Source organism: Panthera onca, chromosome A1, assembly GCF_046562875.1.
Source record: "Panthera onca isolate mPanOnc1 chromosome A1, mPanOnc1 haplotype 2, whole genome shotgun sequence".
NCBI lineage: Eukaryota > Metazoa > Chordata > Mammalia > Carnivora > Felidae > Panthera > Panthera onca.
Genome location: NC_138339.1, coordinates 235,611,401 through 235,636,011, shown reverse-complemented (window position 1 = coordinate 235,636,011; position 24,611 = coordinate 235,611,401). Strand labels below are relative to the sequence as shown.

The following is a 24,611-nucleotide window of genomic DNA, read 5'->3' as shown; positions in this document are numbered from 1 at the left end:
CTTACAGATTCTAAGTCTTTAATATCTTTCTCTAACTGCTTATTTTGCTCATTCATATTCGTAATTATATTAAACACAGACTGTCTAGGATGCATTGTTCGGTCAAATTGGTGGTACATGTTTCTCCAAAACCTTTAGGACAAAACCAAAAAACAACAGCTCAATAAATTGTGTTTGAAAAAAAAACAAGTATAAATACCTCAATGATGCCAACTTACTTAAAATTGAAAGATACTGTATTTGGCTCCAAAACTGTAAATTTTGGAGATTTGGAAGTGTAGAGAGGATTTAAGTACTTCTTCTGGTCATCCAGGAGAAAAGGCCACAGGGAGTAAGTCTTCTCCTTTAACCTTGGTGTAACGAGAAAAACAAAGAGCTTTCTCACAGATGCTAATAATCCTTTTTTATAGATCAGGCAATTCCTTCCCAAGTAGATTGCAGTTTTAATTTTTCCTTCTAGTCACAGTCTAACCTCACCTTGTCTCTGCATTCTGTATTCTCCCTTTCCACTCATAATCATGAAATAAAACCATGTCTCTTTGAACATAACACAGGTCTACCATTTCTCTCACAACCATACACGTTAAGAGATTCCTTTCAACTCCCACAACTTCGTAAACGTGGTCTCTGTGACACCTATCTCAAATCACTATACACATGTATACAGAGTAAGATACTTGTATCACTCTTTGCCTCATTCTTTTAACCCTCCATAGGGGCCGTAGTACAAGTAATTGCGGAGCAGGGACAAATTTAAGTGGGAATGAGTACAATAAAAGGGAATTGGGAAAAATCAAGTCGTTATTCAACAGTAAAAACACACCAATTATATTGCAATTTTAAGAATACGTTAGGTGAAGTAAGTGGATAAAGAGTAGAATGGTTTAGATGGTACGTTTACGAAATAAACATAAAATAGATAGGAGTACAGGGAAAAGGGGAGAGTTTGCTCATTTTTCTATGATCCCTAAGACGGGTAAGTTCTTAGAGAAAGACTAATAGGAAATACATGCTTTTACTACCATCTTCCTTTTTGACAGGATGTTTGGCACTAACTGAGGGCAGTTTTTCCTAAAATAGCTCTGTACTCAGCATCATCTGCTCCAAATTGTGATAAACTGAATTACCACAGCGTGGAGCTCGAGTCTTAATGGTCTTTGATTTGTTCATCTCTGTCATACTTGATTTCAGCTGCAATTCCTTTCACACATCTTTAGAATCTTCCACGTGCTCTCAGTTCTGCTTTTGAGTTGGTTGAGAGTGAGAGTGTGTGGCTGTCTTCAAATTACTATCAGACTTAGCTTCTCTCGTCCTTGGATACGCAAGAATCTATACCTGCTCTTTATTGGCTTGTAAGAAACCTAAACGCAGAAACTCAACCTAAAAAAAATGTAAGAACTTCTCACGGCCTTATCCCACATCTCCTTTGCATCAAAATCTAGCCAGAAACCCCTACTCCCAAAGACTGGTTAGGAAAGAACAGATAGGAGACCCAATTCAGGGACAGACACACTATAGCTAACATATTTTTCCCAAACAATTGTCTGCTTAGAAATGTGAGAACTGTGGCACCAGGTGGCTCATCAGCTGAGTGTCCAACTCTTAATTTTGGCTCAGGTCATGATCTCACGGTTCGTGGGACAGAGTCCACGTTGGGCTCTGTGATGACAGCAAGGAGCCTGCTTGGGATTCTCTCTCTTTATCTCTCTCTCTCTCTCTGCCCCTCCCGTGAGCAACTGCATGCTCTCTCTTTTTCTCCCTCTAAATAAATAAACTTTCAAAATAATTTTTAAAAAATTATTATTTTTTGTTTATTTTTGAGAAAGAGCGTGAGCGAAAGAGGGGCAGAGAAAGGGAGACACAGAATCCGAAGCAGGCTCCAGGCTCGGAGCTGTCAGCACAGAGCCCGATGTGGGGCTCGAACTCACAAACCATGAGATCATGACCTGAGCTGAAGTCAGATGCTTAACCAACTGAGCCATCCAGGTGCGCCACCCCACCCCCCGCCCCCCAAATAAAATTATTAAAGAAAAAGAAATGCAAGAAATATAAAGCCTCATCTTACCTTAAAACCAACAGTTGTAAAATTCTTTACCAAACCTTAAGCTTAGTGATCAATACTTTGTAGGAAATGAAATAGTGTAAGGCTTTTCTGTTCTAAATATATATTCAGACTAGAAAGGAACATGAAGGGGGTTTCCAGGGTGTTGGCAATACTTCTTGTTCTAGGTGCTGGTTACATGGATGGATGAGTTTTAGATGTGCTGAGCTTCGCACTTAAGCTATATGTACTTTTCCACGTGTATGCCACATTTCAAAACAAATTTTTTAAATGTGTTTTTACTATTAACTTGAGGATGTGAAGGATCTTCAGAAAGTACTTAGCTTCGGAAATACAGACAATAAAATTCAGTTCTATTACAAACTGTCAAGTTATTTTATTATGTTCAACCATGACCTATGTTAGACCTCAGCTAAGTAGGAAAAAAAACCAGTCCATTTGAAGCAAACCATCTTACTTGAGTTCTTCTCTTTCCTTCTGACAATTTCCAAGGAAGTTTCCAAATTGGCATGAATGAATATGTTCATGGATCTGAAGGAGAAACGCTTCATTGAATTCAAAGGCTTGTGGAAACTGTTCGGTCAAATGCCACACACATTCCAAGAACTGAGTAAACACCGGTGAGACTTCCTTTGGGTCACCATCCAAATGGCCACACCTAACCCCCCAGAAAGTACAAGCTTTTGAAAATGCCTCTGAGAGAAGACAAGTGTTCAGGTATTATTAAATTTAAACACACACACAAACACACGAACCAAAAACTTTGTGATATTGGCATTAAAAAAGTATATATATATATTTTTTATTAAAGCAATTTAAACCTGAGTTTTTCAACCACAACTTTAAAGGGTATGTTATCTTCTAAGTACCACAATCCAGACAGAAGGAAGGTAATGAATTGCCATAAAAATTAACAAAGGTATGAGAATTGAAAGAAGTAACAGAAAAAAATTAAATCAGTTTTCATACAAAAAACAGCACTCTCACCTGCTTCTGGACATGTGAGCTCATGAAGAACAGAAATATTCTGGCACTCTAAAATAGCTTTATTAATTTTACAAAATATGTAAGTGTAAAAGTATGACTCACCTCTCTGAAAACTTATGTCCAAAAGAGATCCAATCCTTTTCTATTAAAACCTTAATAAGAAAAAGTAAAATGCAATTTACAACTACTTTCAATTTCTTTTGTTTAAAATGGATTAAAAACTATTATTTTAATAACAGCATTTACCCTTTCAACTTATGGTTGCAAACAGAACAGTTTTTTTTTTAAGTTTTTTAATGTTTATTTATTCTGGAGACAGAGAGACAGAGCGTGAGCAGGGAAGGGGCAGAGAAAGAGGGAGACACAGAATCTGAAACAGGCTCCAGGCTCTGAGCTCTCAGCACAGAACCCGATGCAGGGCTTGAATCCATGAACCGCGAGATCATGACCTGAGCCGAAGTGAGACGTTCAACCAACTGAGCCACCCAGGCGCCCCCAAATTTTTGTTTAATTATAGGCAAAATATAGAAAGAACCTGGATTAGGGGTTGGTTTAACAAAGAGTAAAAATGATGCATAAAAGAAACGGTAGTCCTGTGACTTAATCACTTCAGTTGTATCTATTACATTTTAAATGAAAAGTACATGTTATAAAGCACTAGTACATTTACATTTTTATGTGTAATATCTGCATAGTAAAAAAACTAAGAAAATATAAATCAAAATGGTAACAGTGGTTAACTGTGGGTGGTAGACTGGGATATATGTTTTAAACCTTTTGGCTTATTGTACATTACTTATATGGTGCTTACCAAAAAAAAAAAATATACACACACACACACACACACACACACACACACACACACACACACATACACACACAGAGGGAGACGGGGAGAGACAGAGAGAGAGAGAGAGCAATGAAAAGTTTATATTCAAATTCAAATGTTGATATCAACCTCTCGAATGAACGGTCTTTATCTGTTTTCTCTGTCACAACTCTACTGAAGAGACAGGCTTCTGATTTTTTTCAGTCTAATCTATGTAACGTATCTTCTTAGTATACCACGTAATTTCATTATCTAATCACCAAGTACATTTTCAGTATTAAAACTGCCACATTTAGCTTCTCTGATTTTGTTTTAAGTCTCTCCAGAAGGCCATGTAATGTGATGGGGAAAGATGCAGTTTCTGGAGCCATGTTGCATGGGTTCAAATCCTAGCTTTGCCACTTCCACACTTGTGTGACCGCAGGCAAATGGTCTTCAGGCTGGAGCCCCAAATTTTACTGCAGGCCCTCTGCCTTTCCTCTCCACACCCACATCTAAAACTTCACTCAGTGTCTTTCTCATGAAACTTAGTCATCGGTTTCTCTCAGTAGAAAGAGCAAGACAGCAGCACCATCCATCCTGGCAACTGAGCCCAGATCTGGAAAATCATCCGGGAAGGGGCCTCCTCTCTTCTACCGCACATTTAACCCAGGAGCAATTCTTACGACTCTACTTTCTCAATATTCCTGGAGGTTGAACCCCACCCTCTTGTATCTGTGTGGGACTGCCCTACTCCTGGCTGTCTTTTCTCTTCTGAGTTAGCTTACCAGTTTCTACACTGGTCTCCTGCCCTCCATCATCCACTCCCCTCCACCTGGAAGACACCAAGCCACCTTTTTACAAAGATCTAAGCAAGTTACTGTTCCCTCTATTTAAAGCCCGTTAATGGCTCTCACTACCCAAAGAAGGTGAAGGTCAAATTTCAGTCTTCTCTTCCTGAGGCTTTCATCTCACTATATTCTTCTGCACCCAAGTAGCCCACTCTGACACCCTGAGCCCCAGTCATCACGCATACCTGCAGTCAGCTAACGGATCTATGCTTTGGTTCTCATTGCTCCTTTTGCCTGGGAAGCTCTCACTCTGTCCCAGGGCATTTATCACATGACTTCATTTGAATGTCTAGCAAACAATTAAAGCCAGACATGGCACAGAAAATATTCCTCACCTTACACTCTCAAGGTAAGCTGCACATAATTTTATCAGGAGCACTTCCATTCAGCCTATCCCAGATTCGGTATGTTAGTGCCACCAAATAATGGTGCTGAAAGGGATCTGGTGATGGTGAACTTCCCTCTGTCTTAAAGATGGCACTACGTTTAATAATTCTAACTAATGACAACTTTCTACCTTCGCTTCATTTACTTTACTTGCCATGAGTTAAGATGCAAATTTTGAAAATCTAATCACGTTAAAAGACAAAAAACAGGAGCCAGGGCTTTAGCTTCACAGAGCAGAAAACCTAGAGGCGCCTGGGGGGCTCAGTCGGTTAAGCATCCAACTTCAGCTCAGGTCATGAGCTCGTGGTTTGTGGGTTCGAGCCCCGCATCAGGCTCTGTGCTGACAGTGCAGAGCCTGGAGCCTGCTTTGGATTCTGTGTCTCCCTCTCTCTGCCTCTCCCCTGCTGGTACTCTGTCTCTCCCAGTCTCTCAAAAATAAGTAAACATAAAGAAATAAAAATAAAAAAAATAACAAAGAAAATCTATTCAACTAGAAATTTAATCTTCAGATATAAAACATGCTTCCTAATGCGTAATTACAATTAACAAATAAAGGAGTTTTCAACAGAAAGTTTCCTCTAGAATATAATTTTTTTTAATGTTTTCATTATTTATTTTTGAGACAGAGAGAGAGGAAGAGAGAGTGCAAGCAGGGGAGGGGCAGAGAAAAAGGGAGACACAGAATCTGAAGCAGGCTTCAGGCTCTGAGCTGTCACGATAGAGCCCAACGTGGGGCTCAAACCCACGAACTGCGAGATCTTGACCTGAGCCGAAGTCGGATGCTCAACCGACTGAGCCACCCAGGCACACCTAAAAAATAATTTTTAAGTACTCTTATTTGTGCCTTGTTTTACTATATCACTCATATTAGTTAGATAAAAATGAGGGAGAAAATACTGAATATTTCTACTATAACATTTTAGGAAACAACTATTAAATTTAAAAGTTGTTGGGTCACCGGGTGGCTCAGTCGGTTGAGTGTCCGACTTCAGCTCAGGTCATGATCTTGTGGTTCCTGAGTTCAAGCTCTGCATTGGGCTTGCTGCTGTCAGCCTGTCAGCACAGAGCCTGCATCAAATCCTTTGTTCCCTCCCTTCTCAAGCTTGCTCCCTCTCTACAAATTAAAATTAATTAATTAATTTGAAACTCGTTTTCAAAGAGGTGGCACAAATTGAAATCAGTCTGATTCAAGGTTTTTGAAACTCAGCACTATATATATTTTAAGCCAGAAAATTCTTTGCTGCAGGTGCTGTCCTATGTGGTATAGAGTATGAGCAGCATCCTGGGCCTCTACCAGCTAAATGTTAGTTAAATCCTTTTCTCTGTAACAATCAAAGCTGTCTCCTAACATGGCCAAATGTCTCCTGGGAAGACAAAATCACTCCTATTTGAGAATCACTGGTCCAGCCAAATCACTCCTTACCATGAATCCTTTGATTGTCCTGTAGTAGGAATCCAGTAAGAGAGAGCCAAGGGAACAGACCTGGGACGTCCTATCCCAACCATCAGAACAATGTACCAACACACTTGCACTTTCAACCGTTATTGCCTGGAAAGAAAGGTCACATACTTAGATTACAGCAGAATACATTTTAGTGACATCAATTAAGTTCTATTTAAAAACGACACTAGCAAGTATTGCATTTCACAGAAGAGCAAGGATTGCAATGGTAATGTCACGGCATAATTTCCAAAAAGAAAAAAAAAAAAAAAGGCAAAACACAATAAAAACACAAAGCATACCGACAAAAACCAAAACCAAAACCGCTGTGTCAAAGTATCTGGGGATTTCTTTTTAAGTCCCTACATGAAGTGCCACGTGATCTTTTAAAGCTCAAATGAAAGGAAGCCTCATTAAGGAGGTAACACGTAATAAAACTTATCTGACTGGAAAAGATACCAGGTCCCAACAGAATAAATGTATTCCTTCCCAACCAGTATAAACCCCCAAACCAAATATGAGAAAAGAAGAGTTACTTTGGCTAAGAAGATTGCTGCATCCATAACAGCTTTGATATGGCGAAGCCATCCTGAGCTCTCCAAACCAGAGTAGAAATCACTGACAGAAAGCCCTTTGGTACCATTAACTAGAAAAGAAGGAAAAAATTTTCAATTAGAATGAGGCTACAGTCTCCACTTTTCCTCCTCAAGCTCTCTCTGAGTTAAATGAAAAAAAGAAGAGGACAAAATAAAAAGGACTCTATAAATGAAAAGATGCTAGGAGAAGCTCAATAATGGATTTTGGGGGTATGTTTTTCTGTCATTCTTCATGCTTAAGTAAAGCTCCAATCTCCTCTCAAAAAAACTTAAGTACAAAGTGTTTAATTTTAGTCTGATTTTTTTTTTCATTAAAGAATTTTAAGTTTATTTTTGAGAGAGAGCGAGCGAGCAAGCGAGCACGAGTCAGGGAGGGGCAGGGAAAGAGGGAGAGAGAGAATCCCAAACAGGCTATCTACGCACTGCCAGTGCAGACCAGTGCAGGGCTTGAACTCACGAACCATGAGATCATGACCTGGAGTCGAAATCCTGAGTTGGACATTTTACCAACTGAGCCATCCCAGCGCCCCTGATATTTTAATTTTTAAAATTCCACACCATGAGGGGCGCCTGGGTGGCGCAGTTGGTTAAGCATCCGACTTCAGCCAGGTCACGATCTCGCGGTCCGTGAGTTCGAGCCCCGCGTCAGGCTCTGGGCTGATGGCTCGGAGCCTGGAGCCTGTTTCCGATTCTGTGTCTCCCTCTCTCTCTGCCCCTCCCCCGTTCATGTTCTGTCTCTCTCTGTCCCAAAAATAAATAAAAAACGTTGAAAAAAAATTTAAAAAAAAAAAAAAAAAAAATTCCACACCATGACTGGAAAGACACCTTAGTACTTAAATAGAGCATTACTATCATCAATTAATCAATCTAACAATCGCAATTTCTGTAACACCATTAGAACTTTGCTGTCCAATATAGGAGCCGCTATCTACCTGAATCTGGCTATTGGCATATGTTTTGTCCAAACTGAGATGCACTGTAAGAGTGTAAAATACACACTAGTCAATTTCTAAGACTTTAAAAAAAAAAAACACCTAAAATGTGTCATTACTAATTTTTATACTGATTACATGTTAACACAATGTTTTTAATGTATTAGGTTAAATAAGTACATTGCTAAAATTAATTTCAACTTTTTTACATTTTTGAATGTATAGGAAAATTTTAAATTACCCTAATTTTAAATTTTATAATTGGACTAGCATTATATTTCTATTAGACAAAGTTGCCTCCAAGGCAAGCAATAATTCGTACCTTCCAATAACTTCTGAAGGCTGGACCGCATGACATGAATATTTTCAATTCCAACAAACTGAAATCTAATATTAGAATAGTTGTCTTCATTTTCATAACCTTTTCCAGCTGCTCTGTTGGCCATTGCATTCAGCTAAAATTTAAAATTTTAGAAATTTAGAGATAAATAGCTTTTACCTTTTAATTTAGTTCACCAAAACATCATGAAAGCACTAAATGAATCGTATTTTACCAGAGAGTTTAAAGAACACTTTAAAACTGAATATGCTACCATTTTTTAATGAATAAAAGTGTCACATACGTTATTAACAGTAAAGAGGGCCACTAACAACACGACTGCTATATAATGGAAAGTTCAGACAAGAAGTTCCCCACAAATAATTTATGAAACTAATTCACTTATGTTTGTAGTCGGTTTTCCATACATTTGCAGTATTTCAAAATTTAGAAGAAGAAAGAAATATCTCTTATCTGAATCCTAAATGATTCAGAGATGAGCAGAGCTGGGAAGTTTTTCTGTTGCAGAATGAATGAGACCCACTTCAGAGCAAGCCTGTGGAGCCCTTGACCATCGGAGAGCCACAGGGACCCTGAAGAATCAGATCTGAAATGCACGTCAGGTTATTCGAGGTCCTCCACGTTAGAGATTACTGGAGGCCCACATGGTACATACCATGGCATGTAATCCACGAGCCTGATACATCTCCAAGAACTGGGCCAAACTAAGGAGAAAACAGACTGCCAGTAGGCCCAATGTCTTTGGTCACTAGATCAAATGTAGAAGCTCATTTAAGATTTGGCATGTTTTCATTCTTCCAGAGTAGGATTTCGTATTACACATTATTACTGTTTACTAAGTATTCTTATCAACTTGGATGAAACAAAACCTAAATCGAAAGAAAAAGTAGCTTTTCATCCAGTGGATGGGGGCCCAGTTTGGTAATGAGAACAGTTCAATTCTAACTGCTGGCTCACTGGTGATTCCGCACCTAAGCTGAAAGTTAGATAGTAAAACGCTTCCACATTATTACTACTTAAATTTGAGTTCATCAGGTGAGAGTCAGAGATTAAAATGCTTCCACATCACTACTCAAGTTTAACTAGTATAACAAAACAAAGAGAGAGGCCTGTTTTCTGTGTGGAAGTCAATTATACAAATGAGAGGTATAAGGTCCTGAGGAACAGATTGCCCTCAGGCCTCATATTCAGAAAGTCTTGTGTTACAACAATCGTTTATATCTAATATCATCTAAAAGTAGTTCTGACCTATGAACCCACCTAGGTGAAACAAGGAAGTAAAATAAAATTTGTCTTACGATATCACCAACATTCCAGACTTCTAAGAACGTCTTTTCTTGTTAAGATAAAAGATCAAATTATCAATTTCTAATTTTTAATATTTCTTAATTTACTCAAATTAATCTTCAAATTAATCTTCTGTTTCTTCCATTATCTTTTGTGAGAATGCACAATGATGAGAATAACTTCTAGAACAACTACCGTTCCTTTCAACAAAACTGCCTAAAATCGTGTTCTATATCGCTCACTCGCTTTTTCTCATCGCTTTCTCTTATTTTCTCATCATTCCAGATTTTTGAAGAAATCCTCACTATAATTCTGCCAATGTCCTTTTGTGTAGCCCACCAGCTCTGCATGCGATGCTATAATAAAAATTAAAAGTGATGTTAGCTATTACCATTGAGGATTTTAATTACTTTAGTTTCAGGATCCAATATGCATTAGTTGTTTAACGGTGTTTATAAAAAGGAAAAGGGATTCTGACATTTGGCCCAATGATAAAAATTTAACCTAACATTATAGATGCCTAACGGAACAACCGTTTCCTGTTTACTATTTATAATTCTCTAGTTCAATGTTTCTTAAGTTGAACTCACTATTTTCCTTATTTTCTTGAATATTTCAATTAAGGCCCATTATTTTAACAAAAAGTATTTTGACAATTAAAAATTCTACCAAAAAAATTTAGTAAGATTTTCTAATTTTTCACAACACACATACTATTTAATATTTCTTCACAATAACATAAGACTTACACATCAACAAGAGCTCTCAATATAAAGTTCAGCTTTTCTAAATTTACATATAAATCAAAAGACATAAGAAATCACACATCTGGGAAACAAGTCTCCTAACCTGGCATCCTTTTAAAGGCTGCTTTCCTCAGTATCATTAGCCTCAGTTACTTTAAAACTAGGATTCAGATAGGTCGATTATGGGCAATTAGATCAAATCTCACTAATTAAAGTAACAAAGATAACGAAACAAACAGACTGTACTGTATTCAAGACACGTACTTTGGGCCTGGTATCCATTACATACATATAGCGATTGACTGGGTTGGCTTTACTAATGGCTTGAAGCAAATGTTCATCCTCCAGGCACCTGGCACTGAATCCTGATAGTGGCTGACTACATCGACAAATGGCAGCCTAATTTTAAAAGGACAGAAAACAGATTATTCAGAGATGTCTAAAACATGTCTAAAAAATGCTTAAAAGAAAAACAAAAGTTAAAATCAAACGTGTAATCTGTTTAAAAGATGGCAAGACAATTAGAAGATGTTAACTCTAAAATACTATTAGAATTAAACGCTTTTTTTAATATCTTGGTGTTATGTAAATTTTCCCAATATTTTCTTCTAGTAAGAAACTGAAATGCTTCCTTGCCTAGTTTGATGAAAAATTCCTAAATTCTAAGAAGCAACACTTGGTCAATTCTCTATCATGTAACCTACTAAGATACTTGCATTCTATGCTCTAGATTATAAAATACTTTGAACTCAAGTTCAAGTAGGAGATTAGTCAATAAAGGTAGAACAAAATTTTTAAAAATAGCAACATTTGAGCTTTTACTTTCCCAAAGCTTTTAGATCTCTACTGAGAAATCAGATCTTAATATAAAATGAGACATAAAGTAAGAAAAATGAGTTTCAGTTTAAATTTGAGTTAAAACATAGTCAATCTAGGAGGGCAAACATATCTGTAAGAAGTAGTGAATGTTGGATTAGACATTTTAAAGTCTTAAAGAAAGATTGAAAGATTTAGACCCATATACTTTTTCTCCAATCTCATCCATACCAACTCCAACTTAACCCGACCCAACATTCCAACCACAGTGTTTAACATGAAGGAAAAAGAGTAACATAAATTCACACATTCACATATTTTAAATTCATACATAAAACCATGAGAATCTAATAAAATAGAAGAAAATGAGGACTGCTTTACAACATTCTTTTCAGACACACTTTCTGATTTGTTAAATTGGGCACTGAATATCTATTTTCAGCCAAGCTTTCCAATAAATACTGTATACAAATGTGGGTGTGTCAAATAGAGGCCATACCCAGTCATAACTCCCTACGACTTTGTTATGAAGAGTAGATTGAGAATTTCTGTTTAAAGTTTTACCTTTTACCTCTGGTTCCCTTCTAAAATTGAACTAAAATTCTAATAAAGACATCTAAAATGTATAAAATCAAAAAATCAAAGAGAATGGAAAAGAGAAAAGTACAGTAGAAATATTAATAAAATTTCAGTAAATGAAAGCAAATTGATAAGTAATAACCAATTTACTGGAACAAAGAAAGCTGCCAAGTTGTTATAAGTCCACAAGAACCAAGTATTCTGAGCAGCAAAATTTACCTCTGATTTACCTCTGAAAGCTTGACCCAGAGTATAACTGAAAATAGAACTGGCTGAATATCTGTATGGGGACTAGTTAAGGCTCCCACATCTTCCCTCACCCTGAAGACAAAGTTTATCCTATGAAAAGGATTAACCCCAAGACTCTGGACAATAGGCACAGCTGTGGGTGTAACCCTCAAAAAACAGGAGGATGGGGCGGTTGGGGGGGGCGGGGCACCTGGGTGGCTCAGTCAGTTGAGCATCCGACTTCAGCTCAGGACCTGATCTCATAGCTCGTGAGTTCAAGCCCCACGTCGGGCTCTGTGCAGACGGCTCAGAGCCTGGAGCCAGCTTTGGATTCTGTGTCTCCCTCTCTCTCTGCCCCTCCCCTGCTCACACTCTGTCTCTCTCTCTCAAAAATAAACAAACATTAAAAAATAATTACAAAAAAACCCCAGAAAGAATCCAAAGATAGAGATCACACATGCACACAAACTTCTGAACAGCTTTGTAGTACCCCACTTTTAAATATGAGAGGGCAGCTAAGAATCAGGTATTCTGAAAGGCATGAAAAACAAACAAAAAAATAAACAGAAAAAAGGAACTCTGAGCCACAGACAACTAATGTGGGAAGCAAAATAATATCTTCAGAGAACCCAGTCATCACGGCCAAGAAAAGTGTCTAAAAAGTTCAGGAAATACAAAAGAGTTCTTAGATTTAAATATAGTATAGCAAAAATAAAGAAGTGGACTAGAAACGAAGTCGAGGAAATGTAAAAAATAGAGATGGAAAATAGGAGAGAAAATGAAGAAAAACGGAAGTTTACAGAAGCCCATTAGCCCATTTGCCAACACACACACACACACACACACACACACACACACACACACACGTACAAAGGAAAGTAAAAGAAGACAGGAAGTTACTAAAGAAATGGAGAAGTAATTTCCCCAAAGCGAGTTCCCAAAGAGAATTTTTAAAAACACGCCAAAGCACCTCACTGTGAAATTTCAGAACACTAGGGGGAAAAGCAGATTCTAAAAGCTTCCTGAGGAGAAACAATCAGGTCACAAAGGACTGGGAGTCAGAAGTGGCATGGGACTCCCCAACTTACTAGCTGTTAGATCTAGGAAAAGTGGTTTACTCTGATAGTCTCCCCATCTGAAAGTTACAGGTAGTTAGTAGAGGCTAACTTACCAGATTGTCGTGGGGATTTCATGCATATGAAGCATCTAACACATAGTACCTCGGGGCCTACTATTACAAGCTACAAAGAAAACTCTGCGGTAATGGGCAATCCCTATTACAGCATCTCAGTACAAAGATGCCTCCTCCCCCTCTTCATATTGCAGAATCCTTCTGTTTGAAGAGCTTTCTACAAAAACTGAGAGCCTGAAATACCCTTGGTTTTCTTCTTTTCTTAGCTGGCTTCTCAAGACTGTGGTTTCCCCCAATACACGCAGGATGAAAAGAGAACCACAGGAAAGAAGAACCTATCTGTGCCTTAATCCTAGTACTTTCAGGTCCCTATGAGAAGGAAGGAAAGACTGAAGGAGGGCGGGAGAGGAAAGAAACATGACAAGTAGGAAAGGTTCTGTATTTCAGGCTACTTTTGTCTTTCAAAAACGTAACCCAGAGTTCCCTATCAGCAACGTTATAATAATGATCTCTTGATGTAAAAGCAAGTGCTCTTTAGGGTGCTTAAACCTGAAGAGGGGTTACACGTCGTTTGTAAATTAACAAAAGAAAAAAGAAAACCTTTTCTTACCTCTTTATGTTCATGATAGTAGGAAAGAACTGGGAATCTTCCCTTGCTCCGGAACTTGGAACTACCAACAATTATTGGTTTACTTGCTATTCGGGGAACATAAAGTTCTCTGGGGTAAGTTTCACAAATCTGTAAAAAAACAAGTGAAACATAACCATTCTTCTCACCATTCAAAAACCATGAGGTTGAAAACCACCTTCAAAAAACTTTCAAACTTATTAAATGCAAGTGCGGTACACATACGGACAGACAACTTGCCGCTGGGACACTCTCGGGCTCTGGGACTAACATTTTCTGAATTTCTCCCAAAAGGTTGCTACGTCGAAGTAAATCAGAGAAAGACAAATACCGCATGATTTCACTCGTACATCGAATTTAGCAACGAAACAAATGAGCAAAGGGGAAAAAAGAGAGACAGTGAGAGACAAGCCAGGAAACAGACTCTTTACGGAGAACAAACTGATGGTTACCGGAGGGGAAGGGGGGGGGAAGGGTTACACAGGTGATGGGGGTCAAGGACGGCACTTGTGAGGAGCCCCCGGTGTTGTAAAGAAGTGTTGAGTCACTGTGTTGTACACCTGAAACTAATATTACACTGTATGTTAACTACCTGGGATTTAAATAAAAACTTAAAAAAAAAGGTCGCTAAGTTACCTTGTATTCTCGGTTGGCATCAGACAGCTGCCAGTTTGAATTTGGCACTCCCATCCTCTTATATTCCTCGGCAAGGTCAATGAGCTGCCAGCCTCGGAGTCGCTCCGAATCGTTTTGTTTGGGATTGTAAGAGAATGCATAGAGATCTTCATATTTTGCTGTAGTATACAAAACACATAAATGTTAAGCTGCTACTATTATAGGATTTATAGTTAAAATTCTACAAATAACAGTTTTTCAGTTGTTGTTTTTTTTTAACGTTTATTTATTTTTGAGAGAGAGAAAGACAGAGTGTGAGCCGGGGAGGGGCAGAGAGAGAGGAAGACACAGAATCCAAAGCAGGCTCCGGGCTCTGAGCTGTCGGCACAGAGCCCGACGCGGGGCTGGAACCCACGAACTGTGAGATCACGACCTGAGCCGAAGTCGGACGCTTAACCGACGGAGCCACCCAGGCACCCCAACAGTTTTTCAGTTTTATCCCTTCATTTTTCCTTTAAAATTTTCAAAGAGATAACTAATACCTGAACATATTTGAACTGAATATTTTCTCAGTTTGTTAATTCACACGATTATATCTAAAGGGATATCAATCTGAGATTCAATTTATATCATCAGCAAAAGCTAATAAATAATATTTTTATATTATCATACCCTAGTGTAATACTTCTTTTTAAAAGTAAACTTCTAATGACGTACACACTTCTCACCCACCACTCTTCCCAAACGAGATGTGAAATGAAAACACTAATGCTACGTTCCTATACATTCCTATTCCACGCTACATTCCACGTACATTCCTATAGGACAGTGTCGACCAAAAGCCGCGATGGTTGTACGGAGCTCCGGACAGCACTTGTTCCTGAACAGCGTTGAGCCCCTAAAGTGACAGAACCATCTTTACTGTAAGATTTGGCGTAACCTGGGACACTGGGATAAATGCTACAGGCTTTATGTGTTAGGAGAGAAGGGCGTACGTACACCTGCTCCTAGGTCACTACGGTCCGGGTGTTCAACAAAAAAGTACATTTAGTAACCAGTGTGCTTTGTCTCCCTGGAAAGGTCTATGTAATTCAAGTCAATGTTGAGGGAAGGAAGCCTCCAGATCCTGAAGGCGTAAGTAGTAATAGGATTCTTCTTTTGGGCCTACATGCCTCTCACTCCTACCTCTACTAAAGTTGGATTCACCCTCCCTTTCTCCTTTGGTGATCTCCCTTATGTTCCACTCTGGGCGATTTAATATATGAGTCCCGCTGCTACCAAAGGAGCCCAACCTTCCTTAACTTCTCATTTAGCAACCAATTTCCAAGTCATTGGGATACCTTATTTGTGGGATACCCACTTGAAAAAAAAAAAAAAAAAAAAAAAAAAGAAAGCTGTTCTGTTGGCTACCAACAAACTTTAAAAACGTTAACATGAATCTATGCTTTTTAAAATCTGTACTCTAAATGCTTCATTTTTTCTTTACTCTTACCCCTTCTTTGGAAACCATTCTTACAAGTCAGATCAGAAGTAGCTAATTATTTCTAAGCCAAATTTTTTGGAATAGAATGCACAAGGACTTGACTTAAGAGAGGGGCGCCTGGGTGGCACAGTCGGTTAAGCGTCCGACTTCAGCCAGGTCACGATCTCGCGGTCCGTGAGTTCGAGCCCCGCGTCAGGCTCTGGGCTGATGGCTCGGAGCCTGGAGCCTGTTTCCGATTCTGTGTCTCCCTCTCTCTCTGCCCCTCCCCCGTTCATGCTCTCTCTCTGTCCCAAAAATAAAAAAAAAAAATTAAAAAAAAAAAAAAAAAAAAAGAGTTAAAGTATCTACCCAAAGGATACAAAAATACAGATTTGAAGGGGTACATGCACCCCAATGTTTACAGCAGCATTATCAACAATAGCCAAACTATGGAGAGAGCCCAAACGTCCATCGACTGACGAATGGATAAAGAAAATGTGGTGTGTGTGTGTGTATATATATATATATATACACACACACACACACATATATATATATATATACACACACACACAATGTAATATTACTCAACCATCAAAAAGAATGAAATCTTACCATTCGCAACAAGGTGGATGGAGCTAGAATGTATTATACTAAGCAAAATAAGTCATTCAGAGAAAGACAAATATCATATAATTTCACCTATATGTGGAATTTAAGAAACAAAACTGATGAACATATGGGAAGCGGGGGAGAGAAGAGAGAGAAACAAACTACAAGAGATTCTTTTTTTTTTTTTTTTAATGTTTTTATTTATTTTTGAGACAGAGAGAGACAGAGCATGAGCAGGGGAGGGGCAGAGAGAGGGGGAAACACAGAATCTGAAGCAGGCTCCAGGCTCTGAGCTGTCAGCACAGAGCCTGACGCGGGGCTCGAACTCACGGAGTGTGAGATCATGACCCGAGCTGAAGTCGGACGCTCAACCGACTGAGCCACCCAGGCGCCCCATACAAGAGATTCTTAATGACAGAGAACAAACTGAGGGTTGATGGAGGGAGGTGGATGGGAGATGAGCTAGGTGGGTGATGGGCACTAAGGAGGGCACTTGTTGTGATGAGCACTGGTAGTATGTAAGTGATGTGTCAAAGAATTGTACTCCTGAAACCAATATTTCACTGTATGTTAACTAACAGAATTGAAATTAAAACACACACACACAAGAGTAACTTAAAGTATAAAGTAACAATGAGATTTAATCCATCACAAAATTAAGTAAGCTTTGGTCTCTCATAACAGTACCTTGTTTTGACAGTTGTAGCAGGGAATTGTAAATATCATGGCAATCTCTTTCTCTGGGAACAATGAAATGCACAATCCTGAAGTTCTTGCACTGAATCACAAGTGGGCATCCAGAAGTAGTCAAAGCTAGTTTCTCCACTAAGGCAATATGGTGATGCAATATCTACAGCATGAAAAAAACATTTGATCAGCGTCGTAAAAAAGTCAACATCGTATTCTCTTCCAGAGCGCATACGTGTTAGAAATGCCCTCTTCGGGGCGCCTGGGTGGCGCAGTCGGTTAAGCGTCCGACTTCAGCCAGGTCACGATCTCGCGGTCCGTGAGTTCGAGCCCCGCGTCAGGCTCTGGGCTGATGGCTCGGAGCCTGGAGCCTGTTTCCGATTCTGTGTCTCCCTCTCTCTCTGCCCCTCCCCCGTTCATGCTCTGTCTCTCTCTGTCCCAAAAATAAATAAAAAACGTTGGGAAAAAAAAAAAAATTAAAAAAAAGAAATGCCCTCTTCAACCAAAGTCCTCAGACTTCGTGACTGAATGCCTGAGCCAGAACTATGCTCTGATACTTCTCCATCGCTCCGCACATTCAATACATCATCAGACCCCAACAACCGCGTCCCCTACATCTCTCTGGAACCTACTTCTCTCGGTGTCCACTGTCACTCCTCTAGCTGCAGTGCTCCCATTGTTTCTCACCTGAGTAACTGTAAGTCACCGCCTACATGCTCTCTCCCTACCTACTCTTACCTTCCTCTAATCCATCTTCTACAGGGCAGGTGATGACTATTAAAAAATGATTTAGAAAACAGCAATCTGGTCATGTCATTTCCCAGACTCTGGGTTCTAGACTCATTTCCAGCCCCTCCCCGCATCGACTTCGAGTGACAAGGGCCCTTTCTGCATCAACCTCCTTCACACACACTCAGTTGTTCTTACTAACTGGCAAACTGTAGGTCTGCCTCTTCACCTAGGAACTTCTAGTATTATTTCTGGCCTTTGCTTAAACCTCACCACCAAGAAAAACAGCCTGACAACCCCCATGGCCTTTCCCATGGGAAAAGTTAGGTCCTCTCCATTTTCTTATCCCTTATCAGCCTATACTTTTCCATCACGGCACTCAGAACACGAGTAATTCCTTGTATACAGTGAATGTCTATTTCTCCAGCTAGATGTTGGGAACTTCATACAGACCAATACCACAGCTAAGTTGAGCAACGTTCTATCTCTAGCACCTAACACAGTATCTGGAGCATTGTAGTGACCCTGCTCAATTAGAAAAAGAAAGTCTCAACTGTTATATCTTATACATCCAAACTTAAAATCTGACCAAACCAGCAATACAGGTGTCACTGCTTACACCTCCCTTACAATGTTTCCTGACTGAATGAATAGAAAGTTCTACTATAAACTCAATACTTGATGGCATTTTAAAGATATAATTATCACTCATATGAGTTCTAATATTCTGTTTGCTACTAAAAAAAGTTTTCTTTTTCTCAATACCATTCCTATTAATTTAAAGCATTTTTTAAAATGTTTACTTAAGAGAGCAAGCAGGGTAGGGGCAGAGAGAGAAGAGACAGAGAATCCCAAGCAGGCTCTGCACTCGGTGAAAAGCCCAACACAGGGCTCAAACTCATGAACTGTGAGATGATGACCTAAGCCAAAATCAAGAGACCGACAGTTAACCGACTTAGCCACCCAGGCACCCCTACTTTAAAATATTTACAGAAAAGTTTTCGGGAAAATAAAAGATCTCAAGAGTTATAGCAGATTCCTGAATGATAAAACTCAATCATGACAAGAAATAAATTCATCCCAAATTAATCTAAAACTTTAATGTAAGTTCCAATAAATAATTCCAAATGGCTTTTTGCCTTTTTCTGTGGGAGGGTAAGAGATGGCTGATTATTTATATACCATATATATGTATTATATAATTATAAAATTAAATGCTGGTATTATTAATCACTAATTATATATTTTTTCTAAAGTTCACATGCAAGATTAAATCTATAATATAATCAAGAAAAGCTTAAAAAAGACTAATGAGGAAAGAATTTGCTCTACAGACATTAAAAGTATACATCACACAAATATTTAACACACACTACACATGTACAGCTCACACTTGTGGCTAACATTTAGCACTGTTAACATTGATATTAGCAGGCCTGTGCCAAGTTACTCAAAATGGTCTAATACTAACATCTAAATAGAGAACAAGAGACAACAGCTACTGTAATAATGTCACTATCGCGATTCTAATTACAACCCAAAATTATTTGCAAGAAAATGCTGCAGAGACCGGCTCTGTCACTAACTAGTGACATGACCTTGAAAGAAAAATCATCTGTAAAATGAGAAAAAAGATAAAAAGTTGGTAAGTCTCTAGATCTAAAATGTTCATTTCTGTGGATCTACTATACAAAATAGATTTCATTCAGGAGAGACATATGGGAATATACTGATAAGAAGGCATTTTAAAGACAATAATAGGAGAGAACAACACCGATATTTTTTCACTGCCCCGAAACTATGTTCTCAACATCCGCAAGAAGAGGTTGAGGGGAAACTTGCACATGTATCGCGAGGAGATGGGTAACATACTGAGAAGGTATTAGGACAGACGGACAAAGGAGGCGTAGATAGAGTGGGTGGTAGCATGACTAAGGATTTTACAAGGCCCTCCTGGCAGCTCCCGGGCCAACACCGCATGGGGAGGAGGTCCAGTGCCTCTTGGGAACACAACTTCTCCGAGATCAACATCTCAGGGAAGTATCTTGACTTACTGCAATCACGTATCAACTGGATGGCCTTCCTGGGAAAATCAAGAGTACAATCAAAGAGAGATTGTATTAAAAAGCTAGAGTCAATCAAGGAATGTGTTACCGGTACAGTGGAAGCAATATATCAAAAGAACTGGACAGGGAGCTTAAAAGCAGGCCCTCCCTTTATCTATCACAGTTGATAGTACACATTAATGCAATGAAACTGTCAGTAAATGGTGCCAGTATCCATATGAAAAGAACATGAAAATGAATCCCTAAGTCATATCATCCACCAAAATATTTCCCAGATATATTAACAACTTATACTTGAAACACAAAATGTAAGTTTTTGGAAAAAAAAAAATAGGAGACCCTTTATGACTTTAAGAATCCCTTAAGTCACAAGACAGCACAAACCATAAAAGAAACAATGGAAATCTAATACATTAAAATTTCAAACTTTAGTTGCAAGACGTATACACATACAAGACAAGCCACACACTGGGAGAAGTTATCTACGACACATACACCTGACAAAACATTAAAAACCAAAATTCTTATAAAGCCAGTAAAAGGATAAACACCCCAACAGAAAAAGAAAAGGAAACCTAAAGGCCAAAATATCTGAAAGGACAACTTTCTCATAATCAGTAAATTAAAATCACAATTGCACATCCACCAGAGAGGCAAACATTGTAAAGCTGACAATGTCAATGTTGCTGATGATGGTGGACCATGAGTCCCACTCTACTGAGAATATTCTGAAACAACTATTTTGGAGAGGTGCCACACTTGGTGAAGGAAAATATGCACTTATCTTAGACCCAGTAAGTTTACTCTCAGCCAGATACCTCTGAGACACTGGCACATATACAGGAAGAAATATATATAAAATATCCATTACTGTACTGTTTGATCTATAATCAATCCACTTAAAAAACACTGTAATTGCAATTTGGTATAAAAATACCACGGAATACGCCATTTGATCTATTAAACATGGGCATGTATTATTTACATTTTTAAAAATTAAAAGGAACAAGTAGGTATTTTATAATTATTTATGCAGATAAAAAGAGTCTTGCTATATTCTATAAAAAATTTCCACATTCCACATGGTATCTTTGTTTTATTAGGAGGGAGGGTAGAGAATAGGTTGTTGAATTTTGTTGAAAGTAGGTAACCAAGGATTAAATTATTTGTACATGACCAAAATAAAACACAGCTATAGGCCAAGTCCATTATTATAAGTATGGTAAGCAGCACAGCAGATGTCCTTCTTACCCAGGTTTCTTTCTGATGAGAGTCTATAAATAATAGATGTGTGGCTGTAAGATAGAGTGTTCCTGTTAGTGACTTGTTGCTGGTACTGAATCGGTCAAGTAATTTCACTTGCTCAACCTAAAAAAAAAAAAAAAAAAAAAAAAAAAGATGTTATCTCTCATTTCACAAGTAACACAAATTCTTTGTTATCCCAGGATTTAAATGATCAGCTCCAATTTTTTTTCCTCCTTCTGTTCAAACACACGAATTTATTTAATGTTGAACATTAAATTTCACCTATCTCGGGGAATAGGTACACCATCAGTAACCTGGGTACTTTTTAGAGTTAAAATTATAACCGATACAGGAACTCCGTAAAAAAATATTAACACGGATACTAAGTGGAACAGAAAGGAAGCATGTGGTATAAACAGAAACAGTTTTCATACCCAAGAGTCCATAAATTTTAGGTTGGCAAATTAAGTAATAAATACAAAAGGTCATTTACCTAGGGTCATGGAGGTAAACTACCAGAAAAATTAAATCAGGAAAGTTAAAATGGTTGCAAACTCCAACTGAATTGCTCTATTCTCTTCACCACTCCACCCAAGCCCATGTTTTGTAGCCACCCCTGTGCTTTTCCTCATACCGTTCTCCCTTTCTAAGACAGTCTCGTCTGCTTAGCTAAGTGCTAAGCACTCTTCAAGGCTCACTGATGCCCAGTCTCTTAACCCGAGTCCTTCTCAGAAAATTGATTAATGTCTCAGCTTTGTAGTTCCTCCCGGCTCTGAACGCCCCGTCATGGATTATGTCACACGCTGCTTCCGGGCTGTCTAGTGGATGAGGCAGTGAGGTACCTAGGAGTTCTTTATTAATAGTAAACACCCACGCATGCGCACGCGCACACGCTGGGTTGCCATTGGGGAATGGGGTTAGAGTTGGCGGGAATGTGCAGGATGCTACTGTTGTGAAAACACAGTATTTATGGCTGTGCATGCTCATGGGGACGGGAAAAAAGTAAAACAACCATAACCAACTTAAAATTTTGATCGGCAGCTATAAGAGTAGGCTGTGGATAATTCTTTAACTTTTGTGTCTTCAAAACCGGATTACTAACAGTTATCTCATTAATTCTATACTTTTCCCATACATATTTTGTTCCTTACTAAAACTGAAGAAACAAATGCCCCCCATTATGAAATTATGATCTTCAGTGTAATAACTACCATGTAAAACACTAATTAGCTTCCCCCAAAGAAACTTCCTTCCAGGGTTTTGCACTCATAACAGTTGCTGTCCAAATAAGTCAAAATTTAAATGTAAAAATAAAGCACCTGTTTTTGATAGAAAATTTTATTTGCAAGATTAAGGCAATGAATTGAGTTTTAAGTCTTTCTTCTGGAAACTTATAGAGATATGATCTAATTTATATGGCTCAGTTCTCACAGTTGATTTGACAGGCAAAAACTGCCAGATCATCACACTCCTTGTCCTTTATAAAAGACAATAGGAAAACCTCCTTCTTATAAACCCGTATGAAGATTTCTCTTGGAGATCAGATTTGTTTAGGACCACTCCTTCCTTAGATAAAATTCCAACTTCATTATGCAAAACACTTTGAATCCACACTTAAATTTAAACACTTTTAAAACAATGGGATCAATTACTGTTTACCCCTCTTCCACCGTGAACTTGGCTATAAGGGCACTGCGGCCAACCAACAGCAATGACCCCAGTAAAAATCTCACCTGCCAAACAACAGCAATGACCCCAGTAAAAATCTCACCTGCCCCATCTCTGAAGCAATGAAAGCGAAGTGCCAATGGCACTGAAGAGAACTGATGAATATACTTGGAAATAAAGGTGACTACAAAGTGTCAACACTACTCACGCAAACAATTTGTGCCACTTCACACGCTACTCAGAAAAGATTAAAAAAAAAAAAAAGGATATTGGCAAGTAGTTTAAAGGGAGTAGGGGCTGATGTTGTTATTACCATTTATTTAAATGAACAGTAAGTTCTTTTTTAAGTCCACGTGAAGAGTTTTAATCTGTGGATTTTTAAAAGGTCACAAGTATTTCTTGTTATGCTCCAATCATAAGCTGTAATAATTTCTTGACAAGGCACCAATTCTCTACACACAATTATCCACATGCAAAACGATCACACCACTTTTCATTTGAATGTTAACCCTCTTCCCTCCATCCCCTACCTGGGGCTCTTGTCCACTGTCATTGGGTTAGCCTATACGTTAATGATTCCCCAAACTAAATGCCAACTCTGAGCTCTCCTGAATTTACACCGTCTGTTATACATATAATAACAATAATTCCTGACATAGTATTGAGGTCTTATTATGTGGCCAGTACTATGATAAGTGCTTCACATACATCATTTCATTGCTTTTCACGATTCCTATGCGGTAAGTACTATTAGTGTCTGTATAAAAAATGAGACTTAGAGAAGTTAAATGTCCCAACACCACAGCAAGTAACGGCCAGTAAGCGGAACAGCACTGAACAGGAATAGTCTGATTCCTGAAGTAGGACACCTTCCCACCATGCTAAACTGCTCTACTTGAGTGTCTAAAGAGTTGTTAAGCATGTGAAGATGAAACTGATTTCCCTCACCCCTCACAAATAGGTTCCCAATCCTGTGTTTCTGAACTGAGTGAATATTAACCCGTCCTCATCCAGTCACCCACATGAGAAATCTGGGACTCATCCTATGATCCCCAACGTTCAATTAATCACTAATTCCTACCAATTTTATGGCCTGCATATTCTAAAAATCTGCACCTTCCACTACTATTAGGGTAGTTCCTACAACATAGTGAAATCATCTGTTCACGTGTCCATCTCTCCCACTCAAGCTGTAACATACCCCAGGGCAAGAACTCTTATTTTTTTAATAAAGTTTTTTTTTTTTTTTTTTTAATGTTTATTTTGAGAGAGGAATCAAGCACAAGCGGGGGAGGGGCAGAGAAAGAGGGACAGAGGATCCGAAGCAGGTTCTGCGCTGACAGCAGAGAGCCCGATGCGGGGCTTGAACCCATGGACTAGGAGATTACGACTTAACTGTATGAGCTAACTGTATGAGCCACCCAGGCACCCCAAGAACTGTCTCTTATTTATGTCTGACTACCTAACGACTAGTATAACATTTGACACAATAAATGTTTGTTAAACGAAAGTGAACAGCCACAGAGAAATTTCTCACGGGGGGGAAAGAGAAGGTGCCCACAATTTACGAGTGGTCTCTTTTGCTGAAATCATCCAAGAGATTCATTACGTAAAATTCTTCTTTGTAACATTATACTGTCCCTAAGGTCTCTCTGCCACCTTTTCCCTACGCAGTAGGTGAACAGTAGACACTCATTCAGGGGTTTA

At 38.7% G+C, this 24,611-nt stretch overlaps 1 protein-coding gene across 4 annotated transcripts in view; it reads right to left on the bottom strand.

The window, feature by feature from the left end:
* MTMR6 (myotubularin related protein 6) overlaps nucleotides 1–24,611 on the bottom strand; it is a 41,089-nt gene that overhangs the window by 8,581 nt on the left and 7,897 nt on the right. For 3 of the 4 annotated variants that reach the window (XM_078446223.2, XM_078446245.2, XM_078446161.2), the window contains exons 2-14: nucleotides 21,243–21,359; nucleotides 17,197–17,359; nucleotides 14,457–14,614; nucleotides 13,803–13,931; nucleotides 10,702–10,836; nucleotides 9,934–10,047; nucleotides 8,387–8,519; nucleotides 7,073–7,182; nucleotides 6,519–6,644; nucleotides 3,152–3,201; nucleotides 2,520–2,720; nucleotides 219–350; nucleotides 6–132 (exon numbers count right to left, since the gene is read on the bottom strand). In XM_078446223.2, coding sequence (XP_078302349.2) covers nucleotides 6–132; nucleotides 219–350; nucleotides 2,520–2,720; nucleotides 3,152–3,201; nucleotides 6,519–6,644; nucleotides 7,073–7,182; nucleotides 8,387–8,519; nucleotides 9,934–10,047; nucleotides 10,702–10,836; nucleotides 13,803–13,931; nucleotides 14,457–14,614; nucleotides 17,197–17,359; nucleotides 21,243–21,359 — 1,695 coding nt within the window. The remainder of the gene's footprint in view (nucleotides 1–5; nucleotides 133–218; nucleotides 351–2,519; nucleotides 2,721–3,151; nucleotides 3,202–6,518; nucleotides 6,645–7,072; nucleotides 7,183–8,386; nucleotides 8,520–9,933; nucleotides 10,048–10,701; nucleotides 10,837–13,802; nucleotides 13,932–14,456; nucleotides 14,615–17,196; nucleotides 17,360–21,242; nucleotides 21,360–24,611) is intronic. The other variant, XM_078446192.2, reaches the window with a different exon arrangement.